The sequence below is a fragment of the Pomacea canaliculata genome, linkage group LG7 (assembly GCF_003073045.1).
Source record: "Pomacea canaliculata isolate SZHN2017 linkage group LG7, ASM307304v1, whole genome shotgun sequence".
NCBI classification, from domain to species: domain Eukaryota; kingdom Metazoa; phylum Mollusca; class Gastropoda; order Architaenioglossa; family Ampullariidae; genus Pomacea; species Pomacea canaliculata.
The window spans coordinates 27,960,746-27,978,407 of record NC_037596.1 but is presented as its reverse complement, the minus strand read 5'-3'; the positions used below and the strand labels follow the sequence as shown (position 1 = coordinate 27,978,407).

At 34.6% G+C, this 17,662-nt stretch overlaps 1 protein-coding gene across 2 annotated transcripts; it reads right to left on the bottom strand.

Annotated features, from left to right (window-relative positions):
• Nucleotides 1–2,568: 2,568 nt before the first annotated feature.
• LOC112569119 lies at nt 2,569–16,203 on the bottom strand. 2 transcript variants are annotated; one of them, XM_025246807.1, is made up of 10 exons: nt 15,954–16,203; nt 13,169–13,483; nt 11,215–11,345; nt 10,654–10,825; nt 9,396–9,650; nt 8,726–8,992; nt 8,334–8,456; nt 4,631–4,717; nt 4,328–4,420; nt 2,569–4,064 (listed from the first exon to the last, which is right to left on the bottom strand). In XM_025246807.1, exons 1-10 carry the CDS (start codon nt 16,015–16,017, stop codon nt 4,018–4,020), a joined length of 1,554 nt encoding a protein of 517 aa, XP_025102592.1. In that variant the 5' UTR covers nt 16,018–16,203; the 3' UTR covers nt 2,569–4,017. The 2 variants fall into 2 exon arrangements, with proteins under 2 accessions (XP_025102592.1, XP_025102591.1); XM_025246806.1 differs by lacking the exons at nt 2,569–4,064; nt 4,328–4,420; nt 4,631–4,717 and adding exons at nt 5,516–6,363; nt 6,653–6,759; nt 7,046–7,423 and having other exon boundaries at nt 15,954–16,196.
• Between the last annotated feature and the right edge of the window lie 1,459 nt (nt 16,204–17,662).

Genomic DNA, 17,662 nt, shown 5'->3' with positions numbered 1-17,662 from the left:
GAAGATGACTGTGGAATCATTTCCCTGTTTTATTGAAAATGACTCAGGAAAACATCACACTTGTATATCGTGTTTTTCACTTATAGTTCGCACTACTGTCAGGGTTACATTTTGTGTCACGTGAGTATATTGACAACATGTTACACATATATGTTAAGAAACTATGCTTTCAAAAATTTCGACGCACTGGCCTCCCATATAATAAAAGAAAATATCTGTGTACTCGCAAATGCTTGTTTTTTTGATACAATAAATGTATTCCTCAAGCTGCCATATCTCTGTCTCTAGTAGGACCTGACCGTGAAACAAAATGTTGTATGACATATGCATATTAGTTGCACTAAAAACCAAAGTTTTGCTTTCTTTCACCTTGTTCAACATTGCAAGTTATAGTTTACAAGAACGACAACCCGTGGCTTCCTATGTGTTCTTTGAACAGAGTTCCCTCCCTTGAAATGTTCAGTAGCTGAACAAAAAGTGAATTTAGCAATTACTAAGTGAAACTTTACTTACATTTACTTGGGCCGAAATCATTTACATTTATACAATATTAAATTGCTTTTATTAAAATAGTATTTTTTTTATTAATAACAGTGTGAAGGCAGTGAAGTAAAACATTCGTGTAAAGTTAAAATAAGTTTCCACTTACATGAGAGAAATATCGAGTTTAATGCACTTAGGCGGATGCTTGTATAGGACCAACTGAGTTGTTAATATTTTTTTCAACTGTGTATGTTGTTGTTGTTGTATCTGTGTGTGTGTGTGTGTTATTTAGAAGTGGTGCTCAGTTACAAAGCAATCTCGAATTTTTGCATAGGGTACTAAAATAAAAAAAAGAGAAAGTTGTAGTGGTGATAACTAAATCCAAGACTTCAAACATGTGTATGAATAAATAAGCTGTGAAAGCTGTCAGATCACTTGATTAAGCTACAAAACTCAAAGCTTTCCGCTTAAGACGGATAAACTAATATACATTTCCGTCCTGGTACAAGGGCCCAGCATTTCCTTTATGTTCAGAATTCGCTTTCCATTATCAGACCCATTCATATGTGTTTCACTGCTGGCATTGCTATTGAGCAGACATTTAACTGAGTTTATCTAATACAAACTTATACCTGTCAAGTATTTTTGTTTAAACTACACACTTCTGTCACCGTTCACACTTTCCAACTAATGTTCTACTCCATTCGACATACACTCGACCTACACTTTCAGTCCGTGAGACACCAAAAGGTTAAATAGTTTGAAAAAAACCACGGGAGGCACGGTCTGGTCCGTGACAGTCTGCTTTTAGGCAGGTTGAGATAAAAAGATTGACCCCATTGTATGTTGAATGGCAACACCAGGACGCATGAGGAATGTAAGCAAATATCAGGGATGGCAGCTGTCATATAAACAACAAAGTCTAAAGAAGCAAACACTGGTATCGCCCCTGTCAGGGTGGAGCCCGGGTTAGGGAATGATTTGGACCTTGGAAGTTGTTTATCAAGTTTTGCGGCTTGTGGTCGTGTGTACGAACCAATTTTGTTATTACTCATCCGTTGTGCGGTAAATATGGCCTTACAGGGTTATCGTGTTAAAGATTTGAATACCGGCTCAAATATTTTTGGCACACGCTCACCTAAACACACATGAAAACAAAAAAAAAAAAAAAAAAAAAAAAAAAACAGTGGTCGAGAGAAAACATGAGCAAAATTTTTTTAAAAAAAGTATAAATGCAGATACAAACACACTAGCGCGCGCGCGCACACACACACACACTAGCACGAGCGCGCGGGAACGAACAAATACGCCAACAGACACAATCAGGTGGTGACGTCTGGAGATAACAAACCCTATTTATAAACCCTGTTAAGAACTGCATGGGACTGTGATAACTACGAATAAAATATAACTTTGTACATGTAAATAAAATTTGCTATACAAATTTAAATAACGTTTCCATTTATTATGCAATTATAATATTAAAAATTGTTAAGGTAGGAATCATAGTATCCATGTTCACTTCTTCACTAAACAGCAAGGAAGTTTCTAATTGCAAGCGAACAATTGTTTTTAATGATGCTTGAGTACAAACCAAATTAGTTTCATGTTCTAGCTGTGTGTGAGCGCGTACGCGTGAATGTGTGTGTGGTTGTGGGTAAGCAGGTAGCGTGTTATCTTCACGTGTCTCATTTCACTTAGGTACGAGGCCTTGTTGTGAGATGAATTACTTCTTTTAGGAAAATCCTGTTAACATTGCATTGTCATTTCCTGTCTTTTTTACATCTCATTGTTTAACCTCTCGCTTCATGTGTGATTTTATCTCTAACACTCAGCCTTATGCACAAAACACAAAAGCCAAGAAAACACAGAGAGAGAGAGAGAGAGAGAGAGAGAGAGAGAGAGAGAGAGAGAGAGAGAGAGAGAGAGTTAGTTTATGACAGGCTGAAATAAAAGAAGGAACAAGGTAATAAAGGACAGCTGTTATATTTAAACGGATATCCTTACTATAATTTGTGTTCGAGACGTTTAATGCTATACACACAAAGTACTCTTTTTTGTCATTTTACCTGAAATTTCAACTAGAACAACAATCACACAATCGTGAGTCGTCAGAACATTTTATTTGAGCGTTTGCAAAACAAGCATTGAGAAAGCAGCTACAACTAGATGCGTATATCCTAATAATTGTGAACTAAACCCACTTCATGTTTAGTGACTTGCATTTACTACAGAAACTAAAAATGTCGATAGGTACATATTTTTATATTACAGTATAGCATAAATGAAAACAAACTGCGAGCTTTAAGCCTATTTATTAATTACATCACTTGAAATCGCTTAATCATGTTAACGTTACATCATGAAATAATAATTTTAGTTATCCAACTGCTGCTCATTTTATTATATACAATTTGTATTTAAGCAATTTTATGATGATTTAACACTAGGCTAGTTAATTTAACATAAATGCATCAACTCCAGGCAGCTTTATGCTTAAAAGAACCAACGTGACACTTTAGGAATGTGAGTGGAGATAAGAAATGACAGTCGTCAACTAAATAACGGAGCTTGTAGCTGAATTAACGGGTATCCACCCTGTCAGGGTGGGACGAGAGTTTGGAGAGGAGTTAAACTTTGAAAGGTGTTTGTAAACGACGCAGTTTATTGGCTTGTGACAGAACTAAGTTTTTTAAGTCATCGTATTAGATATCTGAATATAGCCTCGAGCACACGTTCAAACACACACACACGCCCGCACACACACACACACACAAAAGTTCAATGCTTAGGTGTTAAGACATTGCGTATAGCGTCAGATATATTTCCGGATCGAAGCCCCATTCCTTTTTTTAACAATCACTTTACAAACCTTTTGAAAACAATTGATGGAATCTGTTCAAATCACTGAAAAATATTATGCAAAAAAAATGGCATACAACTATAGTGCCATGATATGTAGAGCCTTAAGCCCAAAGTTCATTATAAGGTTTTCTCTCACAACTAAAAATATGTCAGGTTTATAAGCAAAGCTAACAGCATTTTCATCGAAAGAGCAGCATATATAAACATACATATATGTAGATAAAGTAATAGAGTAGAAAAAGCGTCTGAGATCATTAAATGTATATTTATATACATGAACACAAAAACGTGGTTACAGAAATAAACGTACAATATTATCAACATTACATAGTAACTTCAATTTAATGTGACTTGCCCTTTTACTATTATGCTTATATAAAAATCAATAAAACACAGAGATGGAAAAATATAATTAAGAATTGAGAGTAGCAAAATACGATTCTCACTATAAAGACTGAATGGAAACAGCCATAATACTGATATAAAAGTTTGAGTGACAAGTTTATTTGACATCCACAACTAAAGATACTGTTCCTCTAAGCTTAGACATTCAGAAAATAGTCTATTTTATTTAAAATAATGTTGGCATAGTCATAAATAATAAGCCACTGCGTCGAATAATAAATGAATGTTGTTTGTTTGCTTTGCCCGTGAGTCGGTGTGGAGTATTTACAAACTTGCAACAGTCGTACGAGTCGGTAAAACGAAAAAGACATCTGAGAACATAAAGTGAAAAATAGAGTTCTCATAAATCAGTGTGGGATTACCAGTTCTGTCAAAAAATATAAATAAATATTTATTATTATTTATCCCTTATTATAGATGTTTTCATTATAACCATTTACAATACTCTCTACACTGCTCATTTTTAAGCAGTAGGCCTTTAAAAAATTTGCAACAAATTAGTCATTATGCACAATTATCATCTTTGTTATTACATTTTAAAAACAAGAGCAACGTGGTATGTACAGTATGTTACCTGGTTGTTCAGAGACATTTTGACCTGCAATGGTTACTTCTTCGTAGCGATGCCCACTATTGTTTTCTCTTTTAGCCTTGTCATCGTCAGCTCCTGCACCACAAATGTATTATTATTAATAAATCTGTTGAGCTGCAGTCGTCGTATCGTTTCGTTGTTGCTGTGTTGTTTTGCTTTGTGTTATGGCTTAGACATTAGATACTCAACTGATTTTTTGCTTTCATCATACACATAAATGTAATTTTCCCAGTCTTATTTCCTTAAGCAGAGCAATGATAAAAATGGATGCTTATACTCAGCTACCTGGTGATGATTTGCGTCCACTAAGAGCGAGGTCCACGTAGCTGTGTTCGTTGTTTTCAGGCCTCCGAGCAGTGTCATACAATGGGTCTGAGATAGAAAAACTAGTATAATACAGTCTCCAAAAGTGACATTAAGACACGAAAATTATTTAAGAATTTCTGGACCTTTACATAATACCTTTTGATTGAGATTTTTAGCTATACATGTATATATATTGTATAGTGAGATTACAGATTATTAGATGTATTGTTATTAAAATAAGACAGTTTGTGATTTTATAGTTTGTGGTGCATCATTTGATAGCATGTATAAATATACGATAAAAAAGTTGGCACTGAATAGAACAGGAAGCATTACGATAATTAGAAACCGATTTTCTGTGAATTTCATTTTCTTCCATCACAGAGCTTTCATCTTACAACATTGACATGACTGTTTTACATGTGTGTGTGTGTGTGTGTGTGTGTGTGTGTGTGTGTGTGTGTGTGTGTGTGTGTGTGTGTGTGTGTGTGTGTGTGTGTGTGTGTGTGTGTGTCTGTGTCTCAAAAATGTACTGTGTGATAATTTTACTTACTTTTCTTTATGTAACTATCATAATGTTTAAAATAAAAAGCACTAAAATGTTTGCAAAATAGATTTTATTTTCACATTGAAGGTGTTACAAAGAATAAAAAATAATGCTAAATATATAATGTTATTTGATTCAATACATATATTATTAATTAAATTGTAACAAAAGCTTTTTATAATTCGTTTTCAAACTCACACGAACAAACCTTTTATAAGTAGCCACAGATAAACAGAAAAACTTCTTTTTCAAGAAATGGACAATGCTTACTTTTTAATTAGCCCGTTTGTTATTTTTTTCCTGTCCTTCCTTCCTTCTTTTTTTTTTTTTGTCACTCCGACATTGCAGCTATAATGCTAAGTACAGTCCAATACAGCGCAACATTATTAAGTCGTAAGGGGTATTACTAGTAAGATTTTTAATTGCGTATGGACAAGCAATATACAAAAACACCCATAAAACATGATCACTATAAGAAACCACATTATATATATATATAAACACATGCACTTACACAACATTAGATACAAATGGTGCACTATATTAGGTCATCTCATGCTATCACATCACGATCAGAACAATTAAGTAAATGTCTTGTGTAACAGGTAAGTTCCAGTGACTATTTGCTCATCGTTCAAGCATCGCGTATCTGCCACCAGACCGAAATTGTGAAAACCTTTATGCAAACACATGATTAGGATTAATACGGATTAAAAAAATTGATAAAACTCTTAGCGAAGGACTCAGAAAACCGAGTAAGAATGGCAAAGCTAACAGAAAAAAGACACTGATGATCATGCCAGTGTTGACATCCCACTTATGCTGGTTTTTAAACCTAAATAAAAACAGTTGACTTTGCTAAAAAATAATACTCATGACTACATTAGACTTGTTCATCCTTAGTCGAAGGATGACATTTTGTATAACAGTGTCAGTTTTCAATAATGATATTTCATTTATTTTGACGAGTCTTGCAAAAAACAGTGTCATCAAGCGAATAAAATGTATTACTAAGTTAATCAGCAAATAAAAACATCACAGAAACAGATGTTTATGTGATTTGAAGATGGTGGTAGTTAATGGCTTGGTCCTCTTGTCCAGTTCGATCCTCTCCGAAATGTAGTTCATTGTACTCCTCTTCAGAAATTGTTGGTACTGCATATTCCTGTTTCAATATGTGAATGATATTATAAGTTACAACATCTTGTAATAAATGCTTCCAATTGCTTGTTTACATATATATATATATGTGTATCAATATAAATCACAATAAATATTCTTTTACTGTATGGTCAATTCTGTACAAAAATACTATTATTGAATTAAAAGTTCCTTGCCCTACATACAAATTATTAAACTTAAGCTGATAATGTTAAACCCAAATATTTTTCTTGAGAGAACTTTGAAAATGGTCATCGTAGAAAAAAAATTATTATAAATAAAACAAATCTTACGTTTGTGTCAGGTTCAGGTGATCCAGGCATTGTTGCCCAGGGAACTACATGATACACACCTAAACCAGAGTCAGTCGGCACCTCAGTGACATTCATGTAACCTGTGCCTGAATTAAAGGAAAAACGTTTAAATTGATTATTTGTAGAATAACTATTGTTCTTAATCGATGTATAGTGATGCAAGTTTACGTGTTTGTATGCATATATGTAAAAACTTATTTAGGTAGAGGTGTTGTTTCATTGTTATGATTGAATCAATGAAATCACTGGTAAATTTCTCCTCTTTGCATCATTTTACTGATTTTGAAAACACGTTATGTGTCTTGATTAAATTTTTACATCCATAAAATTTTTTGTTAGATATCTTATATCGTAAACGACATTTATTTTTACCATGCAAATCTTGGATGTTTGTCTTATTTGTTGATGTTAGTTTAGGCTTCGTTGTTGGTTTTAATGCAGTTGTCGGTTCCCGTATCCTCTGCGTCTTTTGAGTAGTTTGGTGAGTGTCTGTACTTTCTGCCTCACCGGTATTGTTGATGGAGGTTTTACAGACAGCTGCATAGTCATCTACCACGTGACCTGAGCTGGATGTGTTAGTGATGGTGTACATGTCGCCTGAAGGACCTGCTTGTCGTCTGATGGGCGTCTGTGTCTGTGTTTTTGGCTTATTTACGACAGCATATGGTTGTAACATAGCAGGTCCTTGGTTAAAATGTTTGCGAACGCCAGCAAAAATTCCAAAGAATCCTCCCTCTGTGTTTAAGATCCCTGCAGTTAAACAAAACATCAAAGACCGTTATGATAATGTAATTATTTTATGAATTTAATTATAAATGTATTTATTTTAAAAATGTTTCTGAAATTGGTTACTTTTAATATTTTGTCTACTATTAAAATTATAAATGACACAATTAATTCAAAAATAATACACTTAACTACATAAAAATAGCAGTAATTTATCAAAAATAAATCAGTAATCGACAATATAAATTTCATACTTAAATATTAAACTAAATCCAACACAACGAAATTAAATCATGAGGTACTGTATGGATTACTGTCTCTTAAAAAAGACAAATCGTCGCGCGATATTATGCTTAATAATAATCACAAATTGAACAAGGTTTAATTTACTATAGTTCTCGCAAAGTGCGGGATAAATATAAACAAAATACACTCGCCTGACATTGCCATGTCCAAATAGAAATGTTGTGTTAAACGAGGATGTTAAACTTAAGGTGAGGTAGACCCGACTAAACAACTCCTTGTTAAGACGAAAAGAAAACGACGATGTGACGGGAAAAACAGGGCGATAATATGCCGCTTTTTAGGGAATATTTTCTCTTTAGGATTTTACAAAATATTAGATTGTACAGAACATGTATACCGTTAATGTATATCTTTAGCCATTAGGTCTAGTTCTTGTAAAGAAGAAAAATTATTTGCTACAGTAGGAAGAATATATAGATCATTATATGAGTATTTGATAGAATATATTATTAAATAAAAAAAATAGAAAAGTTAATAAATAGATAGATAGAGACAAATCGACAGGTAAATAAAATATTTATACTTTATAGGTCATTTGTATTGACACTGTAGATTTACAACCACAACAAAAACTTGACCAAAGTTACAAGCAGTTGAAACATTTGATTAGAGAGTGTCAGACTGTTACCTTTTCTGCGTTTGATGATGTACACAATCAAAACAGCAACAATGATGAGTACAACAAGTACAGCTGCAATAACGCCACCAATTAATCCGGCATTGGGTCCACTTGTGTTTGCTTGTGGGCTTCCTGGTAAAAAAATTATCTGAAACTCAGTTTCAAAATGAACTCCTTATGGACAGTTACATAAATACGTACAAATACTGTGCCAGTAAACTAGGGACAACGATGTTTTGCAGCATTTTTATATTTATGATACATTTGAAATCCTAAAACAAACCATTTTAAATTTAAGATTGTTGCAATCTTTAAAGTATTGCATCCAACCGAAATGAAGTATAAACACGAATACAAAATTGAATATTTTAAATTATTCTTAAGTAAAACTTTTAACTTACCTGAAGTAGGGAGGACATAGACATATGAAGAATTCACTTGATGATAATATGCGTTGCTAGCTGTACATAATATCGCAAGACTTTCAAACTTCGGGTTGAACGTGAAGGAGCATGTACTGGAGTTCCCAGAGTCAGTCCGATTAGAACACGTGACATTCCATTGAAAAACAGCGGAAGGATAAACATCAGTCGCTGTGCAGGTTAAACTTATCATCTCATCTTCTGTCTTGTTTTTATTGTTGGTAATTAGGACATCTGCGGGGCCATCTAGAAACATTGTAAAATTAAATTAATAATGTTTTTAAGCGATTTTTATAAAACATAGAAAAATCCTTAGTGCCTGCTAATCGCATTTTTTCTATTTACTCCGAATTTTAATATATATGTGCTCTAATATTTTCATCTTTACACTTCTATATAGAGACAATTAATTTTTCTCTATCCTTTATAATAGTATTTGAAATCGGATTTGTGTTTTGTATATCGTTGTAAATTCTCAGATTAAGCGCAGTTGCGGTTTACGGTTATATCTCTCTCTTGTGCAGTGAATAGTTTTAAACTGTGTTTGTGTGTGTGCAAGTGTGTTCGGAACCTTGAGAAAGAAATTGACAAAACTAGAATAGATAGATACTTTTTAAAAGAAATAAACATGTATGTATAATTTACTTACAAGCAACGGTTAGTTGGTAAGAAGTGGTTTCTATAGTTGAGCCGGTTGTACTCCATTTTAGTCGACATTTAAACTCTTGTTGGTTTAATCGCCGGCTTACATTTTTTAGCAAAAGGGTTGCATTACTCATTCCTCCCCACACTAGAAATGCTGGTGGACTTATAGCTCTTGAAGCAGAACATGTACAACTCACATTTAAACCCTCGAAAACATACTCAGGACAGTTGTGGCTGAGTTGTATCCAATGTAGCGCATCTAAACAATAGGAAAAAAAACAATGTGTTGAATTATTGTTAATCTAAAAGATATTAGATCCGTATGTTTGGTCCAGTTCTCTATACCCTTGTCAATCTACAAGATGAACCATTTCTTTAGTAAAATAGTAAAGGATATATCCCAAACACAGATAGTACAGATACGTATGTAAGAACGTAGTATTGTAATAAACTTAACAAAAAAGGGAAGGGATGAGAAGAAGGAAAAATGAGTAACCACCACTAAATACATCAGCGTAATAATGTACAACTGTCAGGTCAGTACTGCGAATATTTTAAACAGCAATACTCGTTGGTCATCAGAACGCTCACACCACTCCTCCTAATATCGGGTTAGTTCTTTCATTGGTATTACCTGACAACCATCCCTGTTGTTATAGCGGTGACCTTATCTCACAATAAAGATAACAAGTGAACATTCTTTCTGTGCCTAATAAGGCCACTGTCTGTATGCAGGAAAAAAATTCAAACTTAATATTGTCGTTTGATATTTTGCTGCCTTCTGACTTTGGTGACTTCTTCTAGTGACTTACTTATTCATTTATTCCTTCATAGACATCTGTTAAGGAGGTCATTGACAGACACAAACCTGGCCTGGAAATTTCCCGGATAACTTCCCAGACCGAAGCCCAAATGAAGAAGGAGGGTTGGGCTTTGAGATAGCAACCCCCTTTTAAAAAAACTTTTTGCTACAGAAACCACAAAAAACAACACTATACAAGGAGAGCCTGGACGGAAAAGTTCCTCTTTGGAAGGACCCATGACGTGTGTTGGCGGAAGCCTTTCGGCCCTATGCTCTACTGCGGGAGATACGAAACAAAAAGAATGGACACAATGTCTAACAAGGTAGCAATGTTCTCCTGTATCAGGTTTCAATTTTTCTTCATAGGACTAACCATATAATTATGATATTGTATTTGATAAACTAATAGTTTTGTATGAACTGTTGTACAACTTAAATGTAGTTGTTTTAAACATCTTACCTATAAGCATACTTGTAACAACGTGATCATCGGCACCTGGCGACACGCTTATACTGTACGTGTAAATGCCTTTAGTTTGGGGAATTGGTTTCGCAAAAGAACAAACCCCTTCAGTATAAGTCCTTGAACCCTCAGTATAAGTCGTTAGACTGTTTTTAAAACCACTGAGTTCCTGAAAAAAAGATTTTATAATGGATGCGTAACAGCTGAACTGTTGGTTTGATGAATAGCATTTATTTATATCTACATTTTATGAAAAACCTAAAACTTTACAAGAAAGTGCAAAGAAAGTGTATATTATAAATAAAATTATAAAATTATAAAATTATAAAGTGTATATTATAAATAAAATTATAAAGTGTATATTATAAATAAATATGATTTTGTCATAGTAAATCATGGAATAATTAAGATCACATTTTGTCGTAGTTTGAACGTTAAATTATAAAAAAAAGTTTGTGGGATAAAAATGCAGGAAGAAATATGCATTGTGCATGTTATTACAGAGAGTGAGAGAGAAATGAGTGGCATAAAAAAGAGAACAGAAAAATAAATATTTACGTCGTTATTTTCATTCTCCCTCCATTTGCACGTGTATATGTTGTCTGAAGAATACATTCCTCTGACTGTACAGCTGCCGATCACCATCCAGTTTAAAGTTGTTACATTGCAGTCACTATACACTGGTTTCACTTGACACAATATGTGTATATTTGACGCATTTATCTTTCTTGCAACATTATTTGCATTATATGGTTAAATTGTATATTATATACAATTTTATATATATATATGATGTTCCTTGAAGTTCTACTAAATATTTAAATATTTAACCAAAAATCATGTTCTAAATGTAAAAAGGATATTAACATAATTTCCAAAAGGGAACAATAACAAAATTAAAGGTTTTTAAACGTTCCTCCACAAATGAATGTTAATTTTATTTATTTAGTGTACCTTATTTATTGTCCTTTAAAAATGAATATTTTGTACTGTTTATGTAAGCCTTCTTTATAGAGATAAAAGTTTATTTCTATCTCGCTCTCTCTCTCTCTCTTTATATATATGCACTAGCACCATATAAGTTTCTATTAATGACGTCAAAAAATGAATAATAACAAAGAAATTTAAGCTCAGTGATGATAAAATGGAACATTTCCTATGCTCAAGCTGAAAACCAATCTCCACTCGTTTGCCCGCTAGGTCGCATCAATCTGGGCGAAATCATCATCATTCCCCAGGAATCTGGTTTTCAATGTCATTGCAGGCATGACTCTTGCTAGAAAAGAGACAGTTGTCTGTCAGTCTGCCTGTTATGATAGTTAAGTTACAGCTGTCTGTCAGTCTTTCTATAATGAACTACACAAAATCAGTGATATCTGTCACATTCTGTCTACCCGCACTACCAACTCTCTTGTCAGTTCATTTGTTCTCTAAATTCTTTATTGCTACAACTCCTTGCTTGCTGGCTGCCCTGTATACCTTCTTCACAAACTCCAGAAAGTACAGAATTCTGCTGCACGTCTGGTGCTTAGAGCTAGGAAACGGCCACCACTTTCCTCAATTTTCTACACTGCCTTCCCATCCGTTCTGGCATCCAGTACAAATTGTTCCTGCTGTGTTTTATTGTCTTTGCTGGCACCTGTCCTGAATATTTTTCCTGAACAGCTTTTACCTTATATCATCCAGAGAATCCCCTACTCATCAGACAACAGTCCCATAAATATTCCTGCCACGAAAACAAAATGTGGCCACAGACTTTTAGTAACTTTGCAGCAAATCAAAAAAACTCTGTTTTTCCATATTCTTCACCTACATGCTACTGAATGCTTTGAACATGCACTGAAAACGCAACTCTTCCGTGAAGATTACATTCCCACATTGCAAGTCCTTTTTTTCAAAATTGTTCCCCTTCTTTGCTTATTGCTTGTTTACTAATCGTCTCCATTTGTGCAAGGTCACGATACTTTGGCTCTTTCTTGCGTTTTCTGTATTATTTTTAATCATCATTAGTAGTGTATATTCTTTCGTAGTTTATATTTTGTTTGTTTTTTTTATGTCGCTTGTATGTTGCCCATGTGTCGTTCTTGCTCTGGAGTGCTACGAGAACGCTCCTTTAAAGTGTGAGTATGCGATTTACAACTTTTTGCGATGATAATAATAATAATGCTGATGTTGATGATGATTATTATTTATTATTATTATTATTTTAGAGCAGAACTACTATTTCGTGAATCACGTTACGATAATGTTATAAAAACAATTTTAAGTTAGCTTTTTCTTTTTCATAATAATTTGTAAAAGAACTAAAACGATTAATTTTGAAATTATATTTTCTTTTCTATGAAGATTTGGAGACGTTCTACATAAATGAGTAGATTTGTGTGAGAGAGGGGGAGGCGAAAAGAGAGAACGACTGCATTATTGCATTTTTTACGTCGTTGCAAGTTACTAATTAAAGTAGAAAAAACATTAAGGGCATACTAATCTACAATGTCTTAACTGTTTTACTTACCGATGATTCTTAAGTCACACTGTGCATACTTCGAGGAATCGCGGCAAGACAAGGTGCGAGCTGAGTTTCTCGTGATTGTCTTCATTGTAAGATTATATCTGTAGTACTCATCGCCATAGTTATGCTCTACAGAAAATGTAAATATGTTGCTCCAAGGAAGGCACGACCATTGGAGGCATAGAGCAATAAAAATACTTTTGTCATTATAAACTGCCCATTGTAGCTCTCTGTTCTGGTTTCCATCACATGTAAAGAAGCGATCTGAGTCTTCAACAACATCCACACTACCCTGTTCACAGCCACCGATAACTAAACCTGCAACAAAGAATAATTGTCAATATTTACTTATAATAAATTATTATTAAAAATAAAGAAATATAAAACATATTTTAATGTTGATAAATTAACATAATAGTAGTTCAGGTATTTTCTATGGTTATTAAAACAATTCAACTCGAATTCTCTCTGGGAAGATAAGAAATATCTGTTTCTCTTTATTATAATTAAAAAGGAGTTCGGAATGTGTTCGTCTTACGATATAGGTTATTTCACATGTTCTTTAGCAGATCCTTGCTTTTTGTCTTGAAAGTTGTACTTTAAAAACCAATAATTAATTCTCCGTTTTGATATTCTTGTATCATCTGACCCAGCTAATCAGCATTGGTTGACATCTTGTACCAAAGCGGGGTCTTTAATAAGGACATGTAAATTACATAGTATACTAAGTAAGCTATTAGCATGATTCAACTATAGACAATACAATCTATCGAAATACTTAAACAGATTAGCTAATATACAACTGGTGAACTCGCAGGTTAGAACTCAAGGCATACTTGTCGTCAGTTTTGTTTGGTATGCGGGTTCTCTTTTCTAAGTCAATAGAAGATAGAGGCCTAAGTAGGACAAAGGTTTCAGTCCACTCAGTCCACCGCTAGCTGGACGACAGAAACACAAATAAAACCGAGTGATGATATATGTGACCATTAACCGTTAAAAGCTGTGGCTGCGTATTAAAGGGGGACATGGGTTAGAGGGAGTTGATTTTCAATAACCGGCATAAATTATTTGATGAAGGCCAGCATCTTGATACGGACACGGAAGTAACTATCCAACAGCCTAATAAAAAATGAAATATGTTGATCTAGCCAGTGTCACATTATTGTTTAACATTTTTAGTAGGATATATACTATACACTGGGTTATAAGAAATGATATTATTCGGAAAGAGCAAGTGCAGATTGTAGTAATATTTATCATATATGCACATTGATAGGGATAATACAGAAACAGCTAATTCAGAATAAACACTTTGTGTTGCACGTAATGATTTTCAGTAGGCACTAAATTTTGTTTTCACCTTTAAGCAATGGGACGTTGCAAGTGTGAATAATATTTTAGAAGAAGACAAGACTCAGGCTAAAGTATTTAGTATTTAATAAGTAACGTTATCATCTATTCACCCCCCCCCCCACCTTTCAAAGAGAAAATCTACCTGTTTGCCGGGTAGTGGGATTTTTGCTTGGGAAATTATGTACTCCTGCTAGTGCTTTGTTTCCTCCACCCTTTACCGCCTTCCCTTTAATAAACGTGGCCGACTGTGCGAGCGAGACCAGTAAACCTGGGACGGGTACAAAGCACAAACACCAGGGAACACGCATCCTGTTTGCTGCAGCGTTCAGGGGTCGCTCCTTTCTTGTATTATTTCGATATCAAAATGCCTTCACACCGTAAAGGTGTTCTGGTCAAAAATCGTTTGGCTCACGTACTTATAAATCCAGTTTTCTGTATTAGCGGTGAAATAGTTAGGTATATTTTTGTGTGTGTATGTCTGTGTGGGATTCAGCACTTAATGTACATTTTGTCCTCGTCGAACGAAAGAAATAATTATATATTTCTTGAGCTAGTAAAACTTGTGCACGTTAAAATATAGTGCAATCAGTTTTCGTGAGCACACTTGTCCATTGAAAGAGAATCTATCTGAAGCTGAACGACGCACCGAGAAAGATACATTTTTGGGAAAAAAATGTCTTTATGGTCTGCTAAGTGTAATGGAAGGAAACAAAGAATAAAACGCGAGGTATGTTTGACTAGACTGCACACCCGACAAGTAAAAGCTAGAATTACAATGGTCCGTTCACAGTGCGCGACCTGGCCTAGTCACAGCGCCACCCACAGGTGTGCGATGCACTGTTGTAGCCACAGTAGAGTCTGGGGTTGTATTTCTGTGCGTTAATGAATGAATTTGCAGTGTGACAACACTAGAACCTACATGCGAGAAACAAGTGCTAGCCATAATAAAGGATTTGACAACCAATTGATGCATTTATAGCTAAATGTTCGCCCACGCGTATGCTGCTTGCTTGCCTAATTACATATACATAAAGGTGAAAGGTGAGGTCATATAGTGAACATACTGTTTATCTGCTATATATGTGTTACTTTGTATATATATATATGTTTGTGTTGCTCATAAACTGGCAAATTTCGTTTATATATAACAAAATGTTTTTTTAATACGACAAGAACAAGAACTTACCGTTCCTCACTAAAGCATAACAAAGCGAGTGTTTTAAGACTGTGTTGACGAGGTAGCCCCTTTAAGGAACACGCTTTTTAACCTAGTTATCTGCAGTGCTTATGACAAATTTAAAAATATAGTTCTGGTAGTTACAGTTAGGGATAGAGGTAGATGAAAAAAACACAATTAGGCACAATAGCATTCCGTTGTTATCTCGTTTACTGCATTACAGTTCACGTCTCGACAAATTAATATAACAATAAGTACCTGAGCAATCCTTTACAGCGACTAGTGCCACACCACACAGTATCCACAGGCTCCAGACAGCCATTATTTGCCTCTTCGTTTGACAGAAGTACAAATGTTGACAGCACACAGCGAGCAAAACAACCTGTAGATATGGGGATATCAACTTCACTTGTCACACAAGCAACGACACTGTCTTTCCCTTCGACCTCTTTCTTTAGGTGGTGGTGACACACTGTGGCCAGGATTTGAAATCACTTCCCTGTTCTATATTTGTGTACACTGTTTTTACGCTGTTACAGGCTGTACCACTGTCAGGGTTATACTTTGTGTCACACCAGCACACTGACATCATACTATGCATGTTAAATACAATTTAACCTCCGGATAAATTTTACAACTTTATATTAGGTAACGAAAGACAAAATTCAAAATATCACGAAAAGATTTTCTAGACACTAGTCTGTCATTGTAATATTGACAAAAAGAAAATATGCGTGTAATCACGCGATCAAGAGCTTGGTTTTTTTGTGTCTATCATCATTTTTATTTGAACAACAAATGCATTTCTCAAGCTCTTCTATCTCTGTCTCTCGTCTGATCTGACAGTGAAAGTAAATGGTGATCTTTAAGAACTGTAAATATGTTGTACAAAGGTACACAGTTTTGCTTTCGATGCATTGTTCAACATTACTTTTTTTTTACAAGAACGACCACTTGTGTTCACTTCTCTTGTTCATCAAACAGAGTTCCTTCCCTTGCAACGTGTACCAGCTAGAAGAGTGCATTAAGTTAGTGTTAAGTTTAACTTTACTTACACGTATATAGCGAATACATTTGAAGAAACACTAAAAAAATTGTAATGTTATTAAAATTCAATGCAAAAATACCACGTATAGTTTATTTTTATTTAAAGGAGGAATCTGTCACTTAAATGCGAGGGAACAAAAGTTGAATACACTAAAGCGAATGTTTGTTTACAACACAAAAAAAGTTATTTTTTCAGCTGTGTTCTGTTCTCTCTCTCTCTGTGTGAACGTGCGTTTGAGAGAGAGAGAGAGAATGGAAGAAAATAAGAAACTATGGTAACGAACAGAAGACACTGCTCTCCACTTGTCCTGCCTTTTTTTCTCTCTCTCTATTCCATGGACTACCCTTTAGCCACACACGCGCGCCCGCACGCACGCACATATGCACATCGAAAAAAAGAGAGAAAACAGAGTGATAGAGAGAGAGAGTGAGACACTATGTGAAATATAATTACAGGAATAAGTGAAGAGATAAGCCTCCTATCTGCATCTAGTCAAGAGTTTTTGATGACTGTTAAAGCAAATCTCGTCGCCCATTCTTTTTTCCTGATTTTTTTTTAAAATTTCAGCTTCTCTAATCTGTGCGCGGACACAGATACCACTCATGCACACACACACACACGCACACATAAATACACACAAAATTTGCAGAGGAGCGCACGCACACGATTATAATGACTACCTCATGACACCTGCATTGTAATGATACCTGACAGAAAGGTATAAAGGACTTCCTTACGAGCCTTTTCCTTGTTAATGTTACTGACACTCATTTCTTTGTTCAGATGCAATCTAACCCGCACTTTGAGTTCCGACAACAGTCACTGTGAATTCTTGAATGCATTGAGAGAGAGAAAAAAAAATGCAGATCGAGAGATAGAGATAGACAGATAAAGCAAGAACGACTTGAGAAATGAGATA

Excerpts from the sequence above, each read along its gene's own strand:
- LOC112569119 (XM_025246806.1), bottom strand. The coding sequence starts at position 16,017 with ATGGCTGTCTGGAGCCTGTGGATACTGTGTGGTGTGGCACTAGTCGCT. Across the intron at positions 11,346-13,168 it reads GTGTGACTTAAGAATCATCG|TGAAACCAGTGTATAGTGAC; the intron begins GTAAGTAAAACA and ends TATTGTGTCAAG. Across the intron at positions 10,826-11,214 it reads GGGAGAATGAAAATAACGAC|GAACTCAGTGGTTTTAAAAA; the intron begins GTAAATATTTAT and ends TCTTTTTTTCAG.